The following is a 19,268-nucleotide window of genomic DNA, read 5'->3' as shown; positions in this document are numbered from 1 at the left end:
ATTTGGCTGGCATGTAGCTGTTCCACATTAGCATAATTAAAAGGTACAGTGTGAATGAGCTTTTTGCACAGCCTCAACTGGTTTGGTTCAAATTGCAGCTAGGAGACTTATTGCTCGTTAATGCCTATCGGTATAGCCATTAGTCAGCAAAACTCTTTGCTTTGTATAATCTTACCAGAGGAAAACTTACACAGCAACTTCCTTCTTGTTTTCATGTGGGCCAGACCTAAGAAATTAGTTTCTACTCTGAAAATAAGAGTAGACTGGTTCTCTTCTCAATCTGTTGTAAATTAAGAGTGATTTTATTAAAATCTCTGTGCCGATATGGACAGAAAAACAGATGATGGAAAGAATACAGCTTAATATTTCTGAGACTTGTTTACCAATATATAACTGATTATGTTTATTAAAAATACACAGCAATAAACATGTTTAATGTTAATAAATCTTATCAACTGGCAACATGGATACTCAGTGTGGTGTTTTAACTTCAGAATTATTTTTAAGTATTTGACCTTCATTCAGAATTGTTCAGTGTTGGAGAATCCATGGCCCTTAACAAGATTGTCCTACTTATACTCCTAGCTTCATAATGAAACACTTCTCTCTTACTTTCTAGCCTAAACTTGACTATATTCACTCTTTCTCATCTTTGTGGTTTGCTAAGTTAAAGAGCTTTTTTGTTATTCAGTCTCTGACATCTCTAATGCTCATTTCCTTTGATTTTAGATTAACTCCAGGGATGATGACGGTGTGATTGCTGGATCCTGGAACAATTCGTACGATTATGGTGTTGCACCTTCAGCCTGGACGGGTAGTGTGGACATTCTCTTGGAGTACTACAGTTCTAAGCAACCTGTCCGATATGGCCAGTGCTGGGTTTTTGCTGGTGTCTTCAACACATGTAGGTATCAGTGAGAAAAGCTCCTAGCTGCTATGGGGCTCTTGCTTAACAGAGTTTTTAGGTAAAACTAACTAAAATACTTCCTTGCTCTGTGCTGTTCAGGAGTAAATACTAGAGATACTTAAAAATACATGGCTGAAATAGATGGTCTTTAAATAAACCTCTGGTGTGTCCTTCAGGTCAGCTGCTCTTCCACACAAATCTATTAACTATTTATTGGTTCAGTCAAATGTACTCAGTGACTCACGAGGGTAAGGTTGTATGAAAGTTGAGGCCTTTAGCACAGTCCACATTTCTGTCATGAATTCTTAGACAGAGTGCTTGTTGTCTACACCTAAAAGATTAAATAAATACTCAGTATGGGATATGTGATAGTGTTTCTGCTCCAGAAAGGCCAAATCTTACCTACTGAGTATTGGTCCTAGGAAAACTGAGGGGCACTGTCCCTGCATCTGTTAACTGAGCCCTGTTAATATTTTACATAGAGTTCATGAATGGAGAAAAAAAATGATGGCCTAGTTTATGAATTGTCTAGCACTACAAGGTTAAGTACAAACACATTTGGTCAAACTAGAGTTCTAGTGTTGCAGTAAGCAGAATGTTGCGCATCATAAAAACCACTGGGGAAAGCAGCCTTGGATTAGTCCCATATTTTGACTGTCTAGAACTTTCTAACAACATCATCTGCTAATGCACAGGAACACACTTTGTGGCCTCCTATGGAGTTGCTCCAACAGGTCCATGTCCTTCCTATGCTGGGGACCCCAGAGTTGGAGGTAGCTCTCAGAGTGGGGTCTCGGCAGAGCAGAGGAAAAGAATCCCCTCCCTTGCCCTGCTTCCCACACTGCTTTAGATGCAGCCCAGGATGCTGTTGGCTTTCTGGGCTGTGAGTGCACACTGCCTGGTTATGTTGAGCCTCACACAATGGGTTTGAAAAAGTTCATGCAAATGTTTCTTATGAATGCAATTCCTTGCCGTGGATTCCATGGGCCTCTTTGTCTTCTCTGCCCATTGACTTTTCTGGATTTCCCTAGATGACAGACAGACAGACACACACACCAGTTCTCCCACCTTCCCCCCACACTTGTCCTGAATCACCACTATGCAGTAATTTGCCTGCAGGCCACTGTGAAACTGGGGCGATGCAGCAGAGCCCGGGGCCTGCTGTGTTAAAGGGAGAGGTGTATTTATCTGGGGCAAAACTTGCCTTGGTTTGCTAAATTAGTCAAGTCAGAGACCTGGCACTTTGCACTGCAAGTATAAAGTTTGTTGAGCATTATGAAACGCAAATATTGTCCAGTATTGGCTGATCTGATGATGGCCACTGACGCATCCAGCTGCTGACCACTGCACAGGGGACAGCGAAGGTCTAAACAATCACATGCAACTCTCAGGATTGTTTTGAGGTGTTTTTGAGTCTCTCTCATCTGTCAATGTTTTATCATTGTGATCAGTTCAGCTTTCCAAGGTCACTATATTGTACACTCCAGATACTCATCTGTTAAAAATGCTAAAACATTCCAAAAAATGGTCATTAATCTTGAAATTGTCAGACAAATTATTTCCAATGAGCCCTGATGGCTCATGTGCTGGAAGCCTGGGAGGGCACTTGAATTAAGTTTAATCAATAGGTACATATGGTATTGGATGCATCCAGGTAATTTTTCATCCAGGAACTTGAAATGAATGTGCAGTGTTACACTTTATTGGGAGTCACAGTAGTGACAGTAATGAATATACAAAACCCAGCAGTAGCAGCAGGGCTGTTCAGCGCTGCAGCATTGGAACTATTTTTAAATAGGATTTTCAATAAAAATCTTTTCCCTTAAGGAAACAAAAACAAACCACCCCCCCCAAAAATCCACCCCAAACCAGAAACCACCACCACCACGACCACCAAAAAACCAACCAAAAAACTGAAAAAAACCCCAACAAAAAAGATTTTTAAAAACCCCAAAACAATAACAACAGCAACAACAGCAACAACAAAACCACACACACAAAAAAAAACAACAACAAAAAACAAACCAAACCCTGTCAACCACCAAAAACCCTTCACACTCTGCTTTTTGCAGAACCATGTTGCCCCTAAATTTAAAGCCAGGACCTTTGATGATGTGTCACCCCACAGACCCGTTCCCCTAGCCCGGGGATGTGCTCTGTGCCTATTTATCTGCCAGAGTGCACAGCAAACACAGAAGCCTATTGGTGCACTCTTTCAGATTATGGACATAGCTGTAGCATTTCCACAGTTTTTCCACATCTCTTAAATTTACCCCTTGTCAAATAGTAAGAAGGGTCATCAGTACTATTTTGTGATGGTGTGAGAGTGAGGGCTAGGGGCTTTTTTATTGATCCTCCTTTTAAGGCCTTAATGAAGGAAGGGATTATTGACTACAAAATGCTGTTACTTGGCAGGCAATATGAATTATGTAACACATTTTATTCAGATTCTCAAACCTTGTCATTTCAGTTGCAAATAATGCAGCTTTTCTCCATTGTTAACAGTAATTTTCTACTTTATTCTTTGTGCTCTCCAGATCTTGTCTGACAGCAAACATCAAACAGGAAAACTCCAAATAAAAACTCCTTAACAGGAGTTTAAACTCCTTAATACTTTCTATTAATTTTCTTTTCACCATTGTCCCATAATTCTCCCAAGTTACTGATGCTAGGAGACCTAATACATTGTGTATCTCTAGCAAGCTCAAGCTTGTTTTCTTTTGTATCACATTTGGTCATGCAGCTGACTCATTGCACCCAGATTTGACTGAAATTCCACCATGTGGTCACTATGCAAAGCTGCTTTGCAACTGGTAATCAGATTCTTCAGTTATAACCCTTGTATCAGTATTTGTCTTTAATGCTCATAATTTTGAGACCAAATCAAATATTAAGCATGTGCAATATAAATCAGATACAAGGAATTATTTGGGTTGATTTGACTGAGTTTTCCCATTTTGTTCTGGTAATTGCTATTTCAGTCCTCTCACCCTGTCATCCATAAACAGTCTCCATATTTGTCCTTCTCATCACTCTTCTGTCTTTGCTACAGTTCTGAGATGCTTGGGGATACCTGCAAGACTCATTACCAACTATTCTTCTGCCCATGATAACAATGCCAATTTACGGATGGACTTCTTTCTGGATGATGACGGAAAAGTGGACACCAGACTTACAAAAGATTCTGTGTGGTGAGTCCTCCTGGAAAATGCCTTTAATGTGTCAATGATCAAAGTAGTAAAAAACATGATGGCAATGCCTGTATTGTGTTTATTTCTCTGTGCATTGAAGAACACTGCTGGCTTATGTGAAACAGAATGAATAGATTGTTGGTAGGCTGACTAATATGCAGACTTGTGGTATAAACAGGCAACCCCTGGGGAATCCTGCTATTAATATTCCCATGCAGTGCTCATTTAAGCACACTGGAGAGCTGGAATGGGCTTATGCTCCTTAGGGATCAGTTTTTCTAAAAATGGAAGAGGGTAGGATGGGCACTTCCACTCTTCTGGAGCCAAGGTGCAAGGGGTACCCCAATACCTGTGGAAAAACACCCTTTTTGATCTGCTTGTCCCCAGTTTCCATATTTGTAGACTGTTTTACATTGTGTGCACACAGTCATTGTTGCAAAGGGGTGCTTTCCAAAATAAGCCCTGTTCAGCTGAAAAAGCAACTAGTCAAGGTATCATAAAAGATACTGAAATGCTATCACCAGATTTATAAAAAGGAAACTCCCTAGGGCCAAGAGGAGTTTCCACAATCTTTTTGAGAAGGCAGTCCTCTAACTGGCTCTTCAAACTCTTACTGTCTTCTGTCTGACAGGAGAAGTGTAGCATATATTGATTATATGCTCTGTGTGGGATATTGGCCCTCAAGCCTCTCCTCCTCAGAGTGAAGAAATTAATGTGACCTCTACATTCCTAAATTCAGGAGATATTTGTCCTATTCAATGTTAATATACCTGACTTGTGTCAATGACATCTTCAACTCATTAGCATAGCAGCTCATCAGCATGTTTCATTAATAACTTCATCTCTGGAAGTCTGTGTATTAAAACTGCAATAAAACCACTACGTGGTGGAGGAAGTGACTGAACCTGTTGCTGTGACATCTTTTATGTCATTTCCATATTCAAGAGGAAATCTAAGGAAAGCAGGGTCATTTACATGTGATGCTTGTGTCACAGCAAGACAGAGTAGTTGAGACTAGAAGGGACCCTTGGAAGTCGCCCAACCCTCCCGCTCAGAGCACTGTCACTAGAGAGGGTTGCTCAGGTCTGTGTAGATCTGGGCTTCGAGTATCTCCAAGGATGGGCACCCCACCACTTCTCTAGGAAACTTGTGCCAGTGCTTAACCATTTTCACAGTAAGAAAAGTGTTTCCTGATTTTCACACAGATTTTTCTGTGTTTCAGTATGTGCCCATTGCTTCTTGTCCTGTCCTTGGACAACTGAGAAGAGTCTGGCTCTGTCTTCTTTCCCTCAATTCCCTAACCAGGAATTTATACCTATGATAAGATCCTACCCAGCCTTCCCATTTTCAGTCGCAGCTGCCTTAGTTTCTCCTTGTGTACAGTCTGTGTGGTATCAGCTATTCCTTCCAGTTTCTTTATCAGCAAACTTGCTGAGGGTACAGGGAATCTTGTAATCCAGGTAATAATAAAGCTGTTAAACAGTGTTAGACCCAGTCTAGAACTCTGGGGTACACAACTAATGACTAAGTTTCAGCGGGGGTGATCACTACTGATCACAACCCTCTGATCCCAGCAATTCAGCCAGTTTTCAATGTATCTTGCTATCCATTTGTCTAGTCTACACTTCAAAGGTTTGTCTGTGAGGATGTTCTAGGAAATGGCACTAAAGTCAAAAGGACCAACCTCCATGCAGTGGTCTCCCCTTTGTCCTTTCAGTCACTTGTTTCATCAGAAAAGGCTCTCAGGTTTGGCAGGCACAGCTGCCTGCTTGTAAATCCATGCTGACTACTGCCAATCACCTAGTCCTTAATGAGTTTGGAAATGTTTTCCAGAAGAACTTTCTCTATAACCTTCCTAAAGATCAAAGGGAAGCTGACAAGTCTCTCTCTCCCTGGATACTCCACTCTCTTGAAGAGTAGAGCAATATTTAATTTCCTCCAGTCTGCAGGAACTTCCTCCAATTACCATGATCTTTTGAAGATAGATATGAGTGGTCTTACAGTGACATTGGCAAGCTCCCTCAGCATTTTTGATGGGATTACCTCATATTTTCCATCAGATTCATTGGATTTGTGTGTGCTCAGTTTGTTTAACTGTTCTCTGTCTTGTTACTTGTCTAGTTTTCAATGTTCCAGACCTCCACACTGGTTTCATGGGCTATGATTCCTGAGGGCAGATCTTAGCAGTAAAAACCAAGGTAGAGAAAACATTGAATGCCTTCTCCTAATCCTTTGTCACCAGATTGCCTGCTGTGTTCAACAGCAGAGCCACATTCTATAGGTTTCCTTTTGACACCGATTTGCTTGCATTTCCTGCTGCTCTTCATGTCCCTTGACATAATTTGTTTACCCTGTTCTGGCTTTCCTATACCTGTGCCTGCATGCTCAGACAGTGGCTCTGTTTTCCTCCGGGTCACCTGTCCCCACTCTCCCCCTCTTTCTTAAACACCTCTTTTTTATGTTTAATTGGAGTTTAATTGGGACCGCCCTGTGGACTTGTGCCACTTTTGGTTGATTTCCTGCACACAAAGATGGACCATTCTTAAGTCTGGAGGAGGTGACTCTTGAAAAACATCCAGCTCTTGTGCATCCATCTTCTACTCAAAACTGCCTCCCATGGGATTCTTCCAAGCAGGACCTTAAACATGTTAAAGACTACTCTCCTGGGATCCAGAGCTGTGGTCCTGCTATTTGCCTTGTTGCCTCCTGTTAGTACCCTTGGGCAGTTTTGCTTGCTGTCTGTGAGACAGAAGGACTCAGCATGTCTCATGGGGCTGGTCCTTTCATGGCTCAGAGAGCTGTAAAGGAGAAGTCTTCTGAAACCTCCTCTGCCTATAAAACATGGGAAACAAGAGCCAGTGACTGGGAACCTCAGTGCACAATCCATACACACCCAGCAATGGATCATTGTTATGCTTCACAATTTTCACTCTCATCCCTTCTCCTTCTCCTAACCTGATCTATGAAATACATCCCACCAACTTTTCACACTTCCTTTTACTTCCCTCTCTTTTACGCAGCTGTTTCCCAATTTAATCTCTTTTCTCCTGCATTCTTTTGGGACAGGGTAAAATAATCCAAAATCATCCTAGTCCCAATGAAATCCACATGCAATTTTACACTAACATTTCATCCTTCTATCCTACATTGCTTTTCCTTGGCTTGATAACTTTTTTAACTGCCTTGTTCATCCTTTTATCCTCCCAGTGCATTTATTAGTACATGGTGCACATAACCCTTTGGGCATGACTTAATATATACACCTCTTTTCATTTCTCCTCTGTGTCCTTTCTTTTCATTACTCTGTAACACTCCTTGGTAGCCCACATGCTGACTCCTAATGACTTGTGTCTTAACCCTGATTTCATTTTTAATGCCTCTTTTATTTCTTTTTTTAAGAGGACAAGCTCAAGGTATTTATAATGTTTTTTTTAAATGCATTTCTCACTTTTATTTATAATCCCTTGCAAACTGGAAGCAAAGCTCTTTTTCTTTATTAATATATCATTTCTGTTGCACTCTAGCCTTATACTGCTGGAGCTGATCTGTCTTCAGGTCTTAAAAACTCTCAGACTTCAGGGATACTTGGAGCCAGGATTTTTAGTCCAATCAATCTCTGAGTGTGGGGCTCCCTCTGAATGTTATCTGACATTTATTTATTTTTATTAAAGATTGTCTTCTCCCTCAGGATAGGAAACAACACCACCACCAACAAAACACATATACAAAATTACACAGACTTTGCAAAAAGTTATTTTTATAAATCTGGCCGGATTTAAGGCCATCAGTACTGTCTGTTCTCCTTGTCTTTCTTAATGATGATATAAAGACACTTAAAGAATATTTCTCTTGGATGGGAATCAAGACTCACTCCTACTGTGAGGTCCAAGCATATCAACATCAGCATCTCAGCAGAAATTTTCCTGATGTCAGCCAACTCCACAGGAGTTCATCCATATCCAGGCCTGTGGAGAAAGCCCTTCTGAGACCTCTGCTCTCCCATTTAGTCCCAGATCACTTTGCTCTAATTTCTCAACAATATTGTCAGTGCCTGACCCTAGCAGTCCCTCTCAACCTGAATGCCTGAACTTGTTAGCTCATAAAAGGACAGCAGCTGCTTCCAGCATCTGCCTGTCCCATAAGCAATACGAACTACCGTTCTTGAATTGTCTTCCAGGCATAAAACCCGCCTGGTCATCTTTTATTAATTTCCCCATTGCTTTGTTTAGTCTATCCGTAATTATCTCTGTAAATATTTAATGGTCACTACATTGATCTCTATTGCCATTCTTGCTTTCTTTAATGTCTCAGGCTTGCTGTAGAATACAAGAATTATAGAATCAGTTCAACAAATTATGACCATGGAATCAGCTCCTCAGCTATGCTCACTTCTATAAGGAGGTTTCTGCTACCTTTGGAAAGGGAAATATTTCCCTCATCCTCCTTTTCTTAATGCTCACTGCTCTACAAGCAGTGTCTTTCTGTCCATTCAGATTCAATATCCTTATATGTATTTTTAATTTGTATGGCAGGAGACTTAAAAAACTTGCCATCCAATTGTGTCCAGCACTACACCAATAGAAACCAGAAACAAAGGTCCTGTCCCTAAGACAAATACAGAAGAAAATATAGAAAAACTGTGTTACCTAATTAAATAACTGAAGTAGATCTGCAATTTTCCACACTGTTACCCGACTCCCAGCCTTGTTTTTTATCATCCTTTCCTTTTGCCTGCTCTTCAGGTTCTTCTTTCGCAGAATGCAAAGCCAATGACATCCAACTTTGATTCAAAGTGAACCAGTGAGGGCTTCAGGGCAGAGATTGTCTTTCTCATTTGTTGGCATAGCAGTTTGCAAATACCCACCTTCCACGAAGTGTGTCCCCAATCTTGGGTAGCCCTCAGCAAAGTTCTGTGAGCATGATTCAGCGCTGAGTACTCAGCAGCATCAAAAATTCTCCGAGTGTGTGTCATTTTCCTTGAATAATTCCTTTTTCTGTAGTGCTGCTTCATTAACTCTCCTAACTGACAAGTTTTACCCTGATCCAAGCTTTCATTTCCACTTTGAAATGTCTTGTTAGACAAGCTTCAGATCCTTCTGACTCTGCTCCATACTGTTTTTCACCTATTATTAATGAAATGGTCAGAGTTTAACAGTCCCCATTTTCGTTGCTAATATCATTGCGTGTACTAGAGGCTATGTCAGCAGCTACACAGATGTAAGTTTATTCAGGTCTGCTGTAGGATATGTATAATTTGCAAGCAAAATTGCCCCTTTCTCTACTCTTTCCTTCTTTTATTTTTTGCAGTAATGAAATTCAAACACTTTCCTGTCTTTACTGAAAGACCTTCTTTCCAGATTATCTTTTTTTTCTTGCTTGTTCTCTCCCTTGAGCATTGGTAGCATTGCTGGAAGTTACAACATCTGTCCATCTTTTCTGCTCATCTTTGAAACACCCAGGGCAGACTGTGATGGTGCTGTGCTGTTTTTTTAATTCTCCTAGCCGTCCAGCCAAGTGAGAGCATTTTAACCCTGAGCACCTAGATGAACTACTCTCAGAATTTTATAATTCAGGTCACTGTCCTGAGCCCTAAAGATGCAAGTTGGCCCACAGTGATTGTAGGTAGGTTTTATGAAAAGATGTGTGTTTTAGGAGCTCTGACATCATGCATTGTCATGACACATGGGAAAAAACTTACAAGGAATCTACATTGAAGATAGTTTTCAAAAGGCTGTGCAGGATCTTTTTCTCAACCAACACAGAAGCCAGTAAAGCATGCTTGTTTTGAGCCATGAAAACAAAACTACACACTGTACGTTGCAGAGTTGATCCCAAATCTCTTCATAAGAGATGCCAAAGCTTCAGTCTGAATAATTATAAAGCAGGCCATCTTTAATTGGCTTGAAGATTCAAAGTTTGCTTTAGCAGGCAGATTGAAGTGGAGGTGTCTGTCTGGAAAGGAATTCTAGTTTGTGTAGCTTTTCATATACCCCAACAGTCTCCAAACATTCTGAGACATTTACACTCAGAACATATTAGAAGAATCAAAAAACCTTCTTCAAATTTCAGTCAAGAAACTACAAGGAAGGATTGTGGCTTTCAGATTTTAACAGCTAGGTACCAAACTCATAGACCTAAAAATCTGTTCTCTTTAAAGAGTCAACATTTTTATCCCTGAATTGGCAAATGGTGTTATTGAAGCAATGCCAGGACATAAATATGCAGGATTTGTTTTGGTCTGTGTGCTTGTTTCCAAGAATTTAATACACTGGTCCCATCTCTTTTCTAAGGAATTATCATTGCTGGAACGAAGCTTGGATGACCAGACCTGACCTTCCTGTTGGCTTTGGAGGATGGCAGGTTGTTGATGGGACACCTCAAGAAACCAGTGATGGTAATATTGCTTGAAGTCCTCCTTAGTTCATGTTCTAATGTTTGGGATCTCTGTTTCAAACAATGAGCTGACAATAGCTGAGCCAGTGGCACCATAAGGCCAGTGACAACTTCTTGAACCAAATAACCACACTCACCTCAGGGCCTTCTCCTGATTTGTTCTGAACTCTAAACTAAATTTGTCCTTATTATAACACTGCTCATGATGCCCTGGGACACAAAATCCTTCATGAGAAAGGTCCTGCTTGGTACTGAAGAGATGTGATCCTGTTGCTAAAGATGGCTTTTCACATTTTAGAGTACCTATATGGGAGCCTGATCAGACTAATTCTCCTTTACTTTATGCAGCCCTAACTGAACTACATGAACAAGCAGTAGGCAGGAGAAAAAAAGACACTGGTCTTTCTTTCCAGTCCTTAATTTCCCAGCCCTCAAAATACAATCTTCTCAAATTTGTAGCAAGGTCTTTCTCAGCCTGTGGTGTACCTGACTCCTCCCAAAATTATCTGGGTTTACCAAACCCAGTTGTAACTGTATTTCAAGTGCTTGAGACTTAGAGTGGATGTTATAGTGCCATTAAAGGTATTGAACCACCAGGTTTCTCCAGACTTGAGTCTGTGTTATCTACAAGGCTGGTAACAAAATTTAGCTTTTTGTTTCTTGGTCAAGAGTTCCTGTAAACTATTAGAAGATTTTGTCAAACCCCAAGAATTCTTTTTCTTTGAGAAAATATAACATTTTTACATGTTTTTAATTTATTTAGTCTCTCACTTTGTCTCTCTTCTCCCCATAGGTATGTACAGGTGTGGTCCAGCCTCAGTTCAAGCCATTAAACATGGCCACGTTTGCTTCCAATTTGATGCTCCTTTTGTCTATGCTGAGGTACAAAGTGAAATTTTGTTTTATGTGAAAATTTTTACTGGAGTGAGTGATATCAGAGAGACCACAGTGAGACAGAAGATAGCTCTCCAATTTATGGATTGAAAAGTTACTTCATGTATACTTCATGTCACAGAACAATCTCATCATTGTATTTTGACATGTCAGCAGGCATGATATGGCTCTAATGAATGACAGAGATTTCTCTACTTTCTGCTCAATGTAATAATAAGAAAAAGCTGCTCTGACTTCACTGAATCCTCAAGCTGTGGTCATTTTTCCTTCCAAGATTCAGCTATGCTGAATGGGTCACTAGCTCTAGCTGCTCATTCTCTTTGCTCACCACATTCCTTTTGGCTGCAGTGGGTCATGGAGATCTAACAAGGGTGATTTGACTGACAGATCTGAGAGGGAAATATCTCTATAAGGAGATAGAGGGCCTGGTCTGGAGCTTTAACCTCTCGCACCACCAGAAGAGGCATGCCCAGAATTGCAACACCGTGAGACAAATTTCTCTCTAATTGAATTGTAAATGGCTTAGGACAGAAAAGAATGAAGACATTTTAGCTACTAAGCATTCTCCTGTCTACTTCTAAAGCTTTTTGGTACAAGAAATGTGTAGTAGTGCTCTTCAATTTTGAATGACCTCTCTGTGGCCTTGTAAAGTTTACACTCTCTGTAATTCTGGAGCTGTGAATAGTAAAATGCATCTCAGCATACAACTAATTTTAAACATGAAATGTAGATGTGACATTAGCAGGACTTCAAGTCAATGTGTCATTATTTTGGGGGGGATAGGCTGACTCCTTCTCTCTACTTTCATATATCTCAATCTTCTTTCATTTAATTTCATAGGTGAATAGTGACATTTTCTACACAAGAATGGAGAAAAATGGAACCCAAGTGGTAGAAAACATTGACACAAGCCGTATTGGGCAGTTGATTGTGACCAAGGAAGTTGGAGGTGATGGAATGATGGACATTACTGAGGAGTACAAGTTCCGAGAAGGTAACCTGAAATGAGCTGGGACCATATGGATATAGACTTATATGTATAAGACATAGACAGTCAAATCCTGGATGATTTGGAAACTTCTGTCACTGAGGGAGCTTCATGAAAAGCTGCAAAAGTCCCTTCTGGAATTCTTTATTTGTAACTCCATCACAGAAACACTGTGGATGCCTTGATCATAAGGCACAAGCAAAACACAAACCTTGCTACACTGAAATGCTTTAGACTAAGTTAGTTGTAGTGAAAATAAAGGCTAGTCAGGGAGCAATTCAAAGTGTTCAAAACAATTCAAGGCTTTCTGTACAGATGTTTAAACATTTCTTATTCAGGCCAGATGTTCACACAGAGTAAACCAGTGTAGCTGTATTGATAAGAATTCAGCTACATCAGTTTGTCTGATATGGTTTTAATACCAGCTCCTTTGGTAGCTGTGAAGTTCTCCCATTGCTGGTGTTACCCCAGGAGGTTCACTGTCCTCAGCTTTTTACTTCAGCTACTACAAACTATGGAAGACACACCCTTATGATCAGTAGGGGGTCTGTACTTCTGTTTCTTTTCTAAATCTGGTTTTCATTCATTCCTAGGCTCAGATGAGGAGAGGCTGGCTCTTGAGACTGCTGTGATGTATGGTGTTAAAAAGCAAAGTATCCAAGACACCACATACCAGCCACAGACAGATGTTGACATGGACTTCCAAGCGCAAAAGGCAGTCCTTGGCAATGACTTCAAAGTCACTATAACTTTCAGGAACAAGAGTCGCAACTCCTATACTGCAACTACCTACTTTTCGGGCAACATAGTGTTTTATACAGGAGTCCCAAAAAGTGAATTCAAGAAACACTCTTTCAGTGCAAAACTGGAACCCTCTTCATGTAAGTCTTGCATAGTTGTTTTCTGTGTTTTTAACTTTCACCAGTGTTTACACCCACAGGTAGGGCCAGTTCTAGCAGCTAGGGGTAGGATATTCTATTGAGTATCAGAAGGATCCTCTCCCTACCCTGGGCTGGGTATCAGGGTCATTTAAAGCTGAGGCTGTTTCCTTCAGGCTGTTTCTCCCTGCAAAATGCTCTTTTACACCAAGCTGCGTCTCTGGGAATTGTTAATTCTAGTTCTTTCATACAAAAAAAAACCCAAAGGAGCACAGGTGTTAAGCTGCAAGGTATTGTTTTTCCTTTGAATTCCTTTATTTTCCTAGCAGCATTTTAGCAAGTGAAGGGGAAGTTCTGATTCCACAGGATGCCATGTACAGAGACAAGAGCATGTATTTTTTTGTCTTACCTGGTAGAAGCTGACAAGTTCTGAGTAGATTCTAGTGGATATCTGGCTTTGGAGGACTCTGTGGTTCAGGATTACATATTTACAGTGATCTAAAAAGTTTATATGTAATGAGAATGGGCCACAATAGAGCAGGGACACTTGTCAGCTGGGCAGCAGCCCCAAAGGTGAGTTATCTTTACAGATGCAGCATTTACTTTTCCTAGTGCCCTCTGGAATACAGTAGGGGGATCTTGCCACTTTTCATGAGAGAAGAAGGTCCTGGCAGACCCGCTCAGGAGGCTGTGGGCAGGTTTTTGTACTGCTCAAAGTAGGAAAGAGAGATGTTCTTCTTTTTAAACTTGGACATAATCTATTTCCTGTTAGCCATTACAAGACATGTTTAGGACCAGCTGTACTTCCAAGTGCTACCTAGCAGGCTCTAGCAAAAGTGACTGCCAATCACTTGTTCTCCTGACAGGCCTGTGTCCTTGGTCAGCAAAAGTGATGACCACATGCTCTTAAAGAGATGAAGTAGAGGATCCTTCACTTGAGTTCCCTGCTGAGAGGGTCAGTAAGCCATGACTGTGCCTTCTAGGCACTGCTACTGGGCAAATCAATCTTTCTGAGTGCAGGAGGAGCGGCAGGACTTTGGGAGGCCAAAGGATGGCCCTCCTGAACTGGGTCTGCTGCTGGATCACAGCAATCCTGGCTGACCTCTGAGTTTTCTGTCTTCTCTACCTCATCCCAGCTCAAGAGACACTGTGAGCCCTCTTTCTTCCAAGAGGACTAGTTTTGTCTCAGTGAGAAGTCTCCATGGAACCACAGTTCCTATCAGGCCACAAAAAAAAAAAAAATCCACTGCTTTCTTCCTCACTTTGAACATCATCTGAAATGGCACATTTTATTTGGAGCTCATTATTCTGCAAAAAAGTAGAAGTCCACTGATAAAGATCTACTTGTGAAGGTTAATAAAACTTCTACCTCCAGCCTGAGAGCTACTTGCTGATTCTTTCTACCTCTCTACCTCTGTGGATCATTTGCAGGGGGCCTGGAAATGGGCATTGGATTGTTCCAATATATGCTATCAAAACACAGAATGAGAGCTTATAGTGACTTGCGTCAGTTACTAAATATCTAATCTGAAATACTGCAAAACTTTTGGAGACTTGAATAGGTGCAGCAAAAAAAACCCAGTTTCAATAGTCTTGTTCTAAATTCTGTGCCACTTCTTTGATGAGGGAAAATTTGGTCATCTTGTAGGAGAAGTGCCTACTACATTTTCTGGCTGTGATTTGTGCATGGTTTCAGGACTTGTTTATGTCTGCTCTTGTATCAAAGGTCTGTGTAGGGTATTACTACCTAAAATACAGCTTCTGCAGTGCTGTGAGGATCACCTGGCTCCTCTCTGCAAGAAATAAAATTAGTAGATTTTTAAACATCACTGAGCATCACAATTAATTTTTTTCTAATTTAAGTAAATGCTAAGAAAAAAAGCTTTTTTAAATAGTGCTGGAAACTCTGAATTGAGCAATAGTGAGTGAATGCAGACTGGGGAGAGGCACCTGAAAGACCAGAACATGGATTTTTATGCATGTGTATCAAGAGTATGTCCCCATCACTGCTTCTGGTCAATGAGACATTTTTAAAGTTATTCCCACTTTTCAAGTTGGGGATTTGCTTATATCTGACCTACAGGCATCAACTTGTGGGGCACCCTGTTCTGTAACAAGACAAAAATTCCTCCATTTCTGGAGGTGATGAATGACATTTGAGCATGAATTCTTTCACCTTTTCCTTGGAAAGAAGTACATGTGAAATCAGGAATAATGTCTGAGCAGGTGGGCAGTGTGAAGGAAGGTAGTGTGATTATCTGCAAGTGTGTGAGAACAATCTGTCAGGGATGTAACAGGAGAGTACCTTCTGAGGCAACCCAAGGAGGATTTGTTCAGGTCAAGAAGTGTGTGTGTATAAATATATATACATATATATATATATATATGTAACAAAAAATTACAATGCTAAACAGATTTATCAAAGGCATTCTTCCAGCCCAAAATACTGAAAGTGTGAGTCAAACTCAGTTTTCAAGCAGGAAACGAATGAATTATTTTCAGAATAATGATTAAAGGAATTGTGTGGGTTGAAAACATCTTTGAGGATTTGAATAGCTTAAACCTTCCAGTGCCTTCAAAGGTGCTCTCGGATCTACTGAGTTATATTTAGTTTTCTCTATTTTTTTGAAAAACTATAAGGCAGCTCAGTGTTGTGTCTCCCTTGGCTTTCCCAGATGCAGTAAGTGGTACTGACAAATTATCCGCACAACCAGTGCTAAGACAATGGAAGTATCTTCTTTTTTCCCTGCAGTGATTAAATTTAAACAGAAAAGTTTGCCTTTTCTTCCATTGTAAAGTAAATTTCTCCTGGTTTGTAACTAATTTATTTACTTATTTACTTCTCAGATGAGAAATGCCTGATGTATAATTTACAGTTAAGGGTATTATGGGATATTCTTTTACACAAAGTAAAGAGTGAGAGGGAGGGAGCAGGAGCACATCAAGTAATTTTAAGGCTGGCCTAGTAAATCCAGGTCAGGTGGCCACCAAGGGAATAGCTTTGAAACCAAATCAAGGAACTGGTTTTGATGTGAGCGGATCAAAAGAGCGAAAAGGGGTGAATGTCATTTACCCAACTGAGTTCAATTATCCCAGTGTTTACAGTGTATGTCACAAATACAATACAAATAACAGATAACAGTAATCATCATAGGTAACAGATGGGAGATCTTGATGTGTTTGCTAGGGTTATAATGAATGTTTATAGAGAGAAGAGCTACAGGTCTATATATTTTGCCTGGTCAGTTAGTTAGCAAGTCTGATTCTCTACATCACATTCTCACACCATTGTTGGCCTGGGAATTGCAGTTCAATATAGTTAAAATTAATGATTCCCTGCTTCTTAACTGTCTAGCCTACAGGGACTTGTTCCCTCCGATAGTTATTGTCAGAGGGCGTGTGAAAACTCTCTGGAGGGCATGCTGGTGACAGGAAGACCTTCATGCTAAATTTTGCAGGCAAGTCCAATGTAGAGCAAAGGCAGATAGCCAGACGTGTCCTGGAGGGCAGGTGATCTCCCAGGTAGCCTGCATGGGCTCACATCCCCCAGTTACTGTTCTCATGGCATCCCTGTGCCAAGAAGAGAGGCAAAAGAAGAACAGGAGTAAATTGAGAGAGCAAACATTTACAGGAATGACACTCAAAAGCTGGTTTGGACCTTTGTGCCCCATACATAAGTATTTCCAGCTTTCCTGCTCATTTATTTTGTGGTAGCACCTAGAAATCTTCAACAGTGACCTGGCCCATGCTGAGGGTACTGGGCAGGAGCTGTGCAGAAACCCAGCCTTTGCCCCAGGAAGCTCACAGCCTAAATGGAAAGAGGGAAAAAATTAGAGGGGAAATGGTGTAGTGAAGAAATTAAGTTAGTTTGAGGGAAAAAAAAAATCAAAGCCATTCTTTATCTCGAAAGCCACCTTTTTTTCTAGGCACTCATGTAATTGGCACTGGCCATGATGAGAGGAGCAGTTAGTGATCAGATGGCTTCAGATGCCTTTTTTCTTTGCTGTGTCTCCCCTCAGCCAGCTCTTTTGACGTTGTGATCAAATCAAGCGAGTACATGCGCGACCTGCTGGAGCAAGCCTCCTTTCATTTCTTTGTGACCGCGCGGATCAATGAGACGGGGAAGATTCTGGCCGTGCAGAAGGCGGTAATGCTGGAAATTCCCACCCTGCGGATCAAGGTAGCTGAAGGTTGTGGTGGAAGGGATGTGTTCTCTACAAGGGTGTTGCATTGGTTGTGGGGTGGAGGAATGTGTGTGTTTATGCACACTAGAGCATCTAACAGGGACCTTATAGAGCAGTGGCTGGCTGGCGCGTCTGAGGGTGTACAGGTACATTATTATATAGTGTATTGAGCGTCCCTACACTGAAGAGAGAGGCTGACAGACGCACTGGTAGTGAAGAACTGAAATAATTTCAATGGAGGAAAGAGGGGAAAAGATCTGAGAAAGCTGAAGAAACTCAAAGGGTAAGAGAGGCTACTCACTCAAGTCACTCAAGCTCTTTAAATTCTTCAAAAGCTTATTATGTTTAAAGCAACACAGCAGAGGGGCCTCTTGCTGAAGAATGAAAAATATTGCTAATGAAGTGATTTTGCTGGGAAAGCTTCCACAGGTACTGTGGAAAGTTTCTCCAAACTAGAACGGCAGCACTGATTCAGGACAATGTCTTGGGACCTCAGTGCTTTGCTGCCACTCTAAATGTACTGCCAGTGGTGTTCCCTGAAAGTTGGAGTGTTTCTGCAGACCTATGAAAATGGAGAAGAATAATGCCTGTGATACTACAAGGAGCATATGTTGTATGGCAAAGACAAGGCATTTTAACCTAACTGGGATTAATTTAACAAGCCCCTTTAACTGGGATTTAAACTTCTCAATTGATAACCGAGCATCCAAATGAACTGCATTGATTTCAAAAGCACCAAGCCTTCGTCTGCTTTGAATGAAGGAATTTGGATATGCTTTTTTCCTAATACTAGAAAAAAAAATCAGAACACATGTTCAAGAAACTTTATATAAGTATGAATAAAGCTCTGTAAAATTCAGACCTTGAAAGAAATCCAACTTTTCCCCTCTATATATTAATTTGAACTAATGCTCAGGTTTCCATATAATAATTTATGTAGCAACTGCAAAAAGAGCTTTTTTAGAAACATGGATCAAGACTACATCAAAGTTGTCCAAAAAATCTACTCTGTTTTATGGTCATTGGAAATACCATGATGCTCTGATCAGATAATTGTATTTTCGGTACTAAGCATTCCAGAGAGGAGGTAAACAAGACAAGCAAACTCTACTTCAAATAGCTGTCTCCAATAACCAAATTTTAAAAGTAAAGAATTCTTTCAATTCAATACCTAAATCGAACATCTTCTACATCATCTCAGATTTTCAACTTCAAAATAGTTTATCCTCCCTGCTGTTCTGAAGAAAGGATTTTTAGCATATAGAGCAGACTGTTGTCCAAACCCCATGTTTCTGAGTAAAACTAAGTTCTTCTCTTTTCTGTTTCTTTGTGATACATGAAAATACACTGAAATTTTAAAAGCTAGAATTTTTAAGGGGTATGTGTGTATGTGCACATGTGTGTGAGCAGATATTGATAGAAGAAATTTTGATTTATTTCTTTTCAATGAAATTTGAGATAGTTTATCTGTGAGATAGTTTATCTGTGAAGTTTGCTTGGTGGATGTGATTGGCAGACCAAATTTCTTGATGTGAGAGACAGAGACAAGAATGAAAAAATGTATATCACATTATGTCTTCAGATGAACCTTTGGTCTTTTGGTCTAAGGGGATTTTCAGACTCAACAGTTGAGGAAATCACACCATATTCTAACCTTGAGATCAGGTTACAAAAATAAGACCAGCAAATACATATCATGGTCTGAGCTGCAAGTCTGGGACTTCAGGATCATTTTGATTAACACCCAGTGATCTCAAATGGTCAGTTGAAATTAAGAGGTTATAGGATCTCTAATTGAGTCAAGACTTCTGAAAATGCCAGTGATGTCCTTTT

The 19,268-nt window shown here is 40.5% G+C and overlaps 1 protein-coding gene across 2 annotated transcripts in view; it reads left to right on the top strand.

The window, feature by feature from the left end:
• The window catches only part of F13A1 (coagulation factor XIII A chain), a 59,854-nt gene that overhangs the window by 33,683 nt on the left and 6,903 nt on the right, over window positions 1-19,268 (top strand). For both annotated transcript variants that reach the window (XM_054284961.1, XM_054284960.1), the window contains exons 7-13: window positions 730-904; window positions 3,960-4,098; window positions 10,389-10,492; window positions 11,285-11,373; window positions 12,226-12,379; window positions 12,967-13,254; window positions 17,271-17,431. In XM_054284961.1, coding sequence (XP_054140936.1) covers window positions 730-904; window positions 3,960-4,098; window positions 10,389-10,492; window positions 11,285-11,373; window positions 12,226-12,379; window positions 12,967-13,254; window positions 17,271-17,431 — 1,110 coding nt within the window. The remainder of the gene's footprint in view (window positions 1-729; window positions 905-3,959; window positions 4,099-10,388; window positions 10,493-11,284; window positions 11,374-12,225; window positions 12,380-12,966; window positions 13,255-17,270; window positions 17,432-19,268) is intronic.

This window comes from Melozone crissalis, unplaced genomic scaffold (genome assembly GCF_028551555.1).
Source record: "Melozone crissalis strain CALT ecotype California unplaced genomic scaffold, PUWL_Pcris_2 ptg000042l_1, whole genome shotgun sequence".
NCBI lineage: Eukaryota > Metazoa > Chordata > Aves > Passeriformes > Passerellidae > Melozone > Melozone crissalis.
This window is presented reverse-complemented; position numbering and strand designations above follow the sequence as displayed.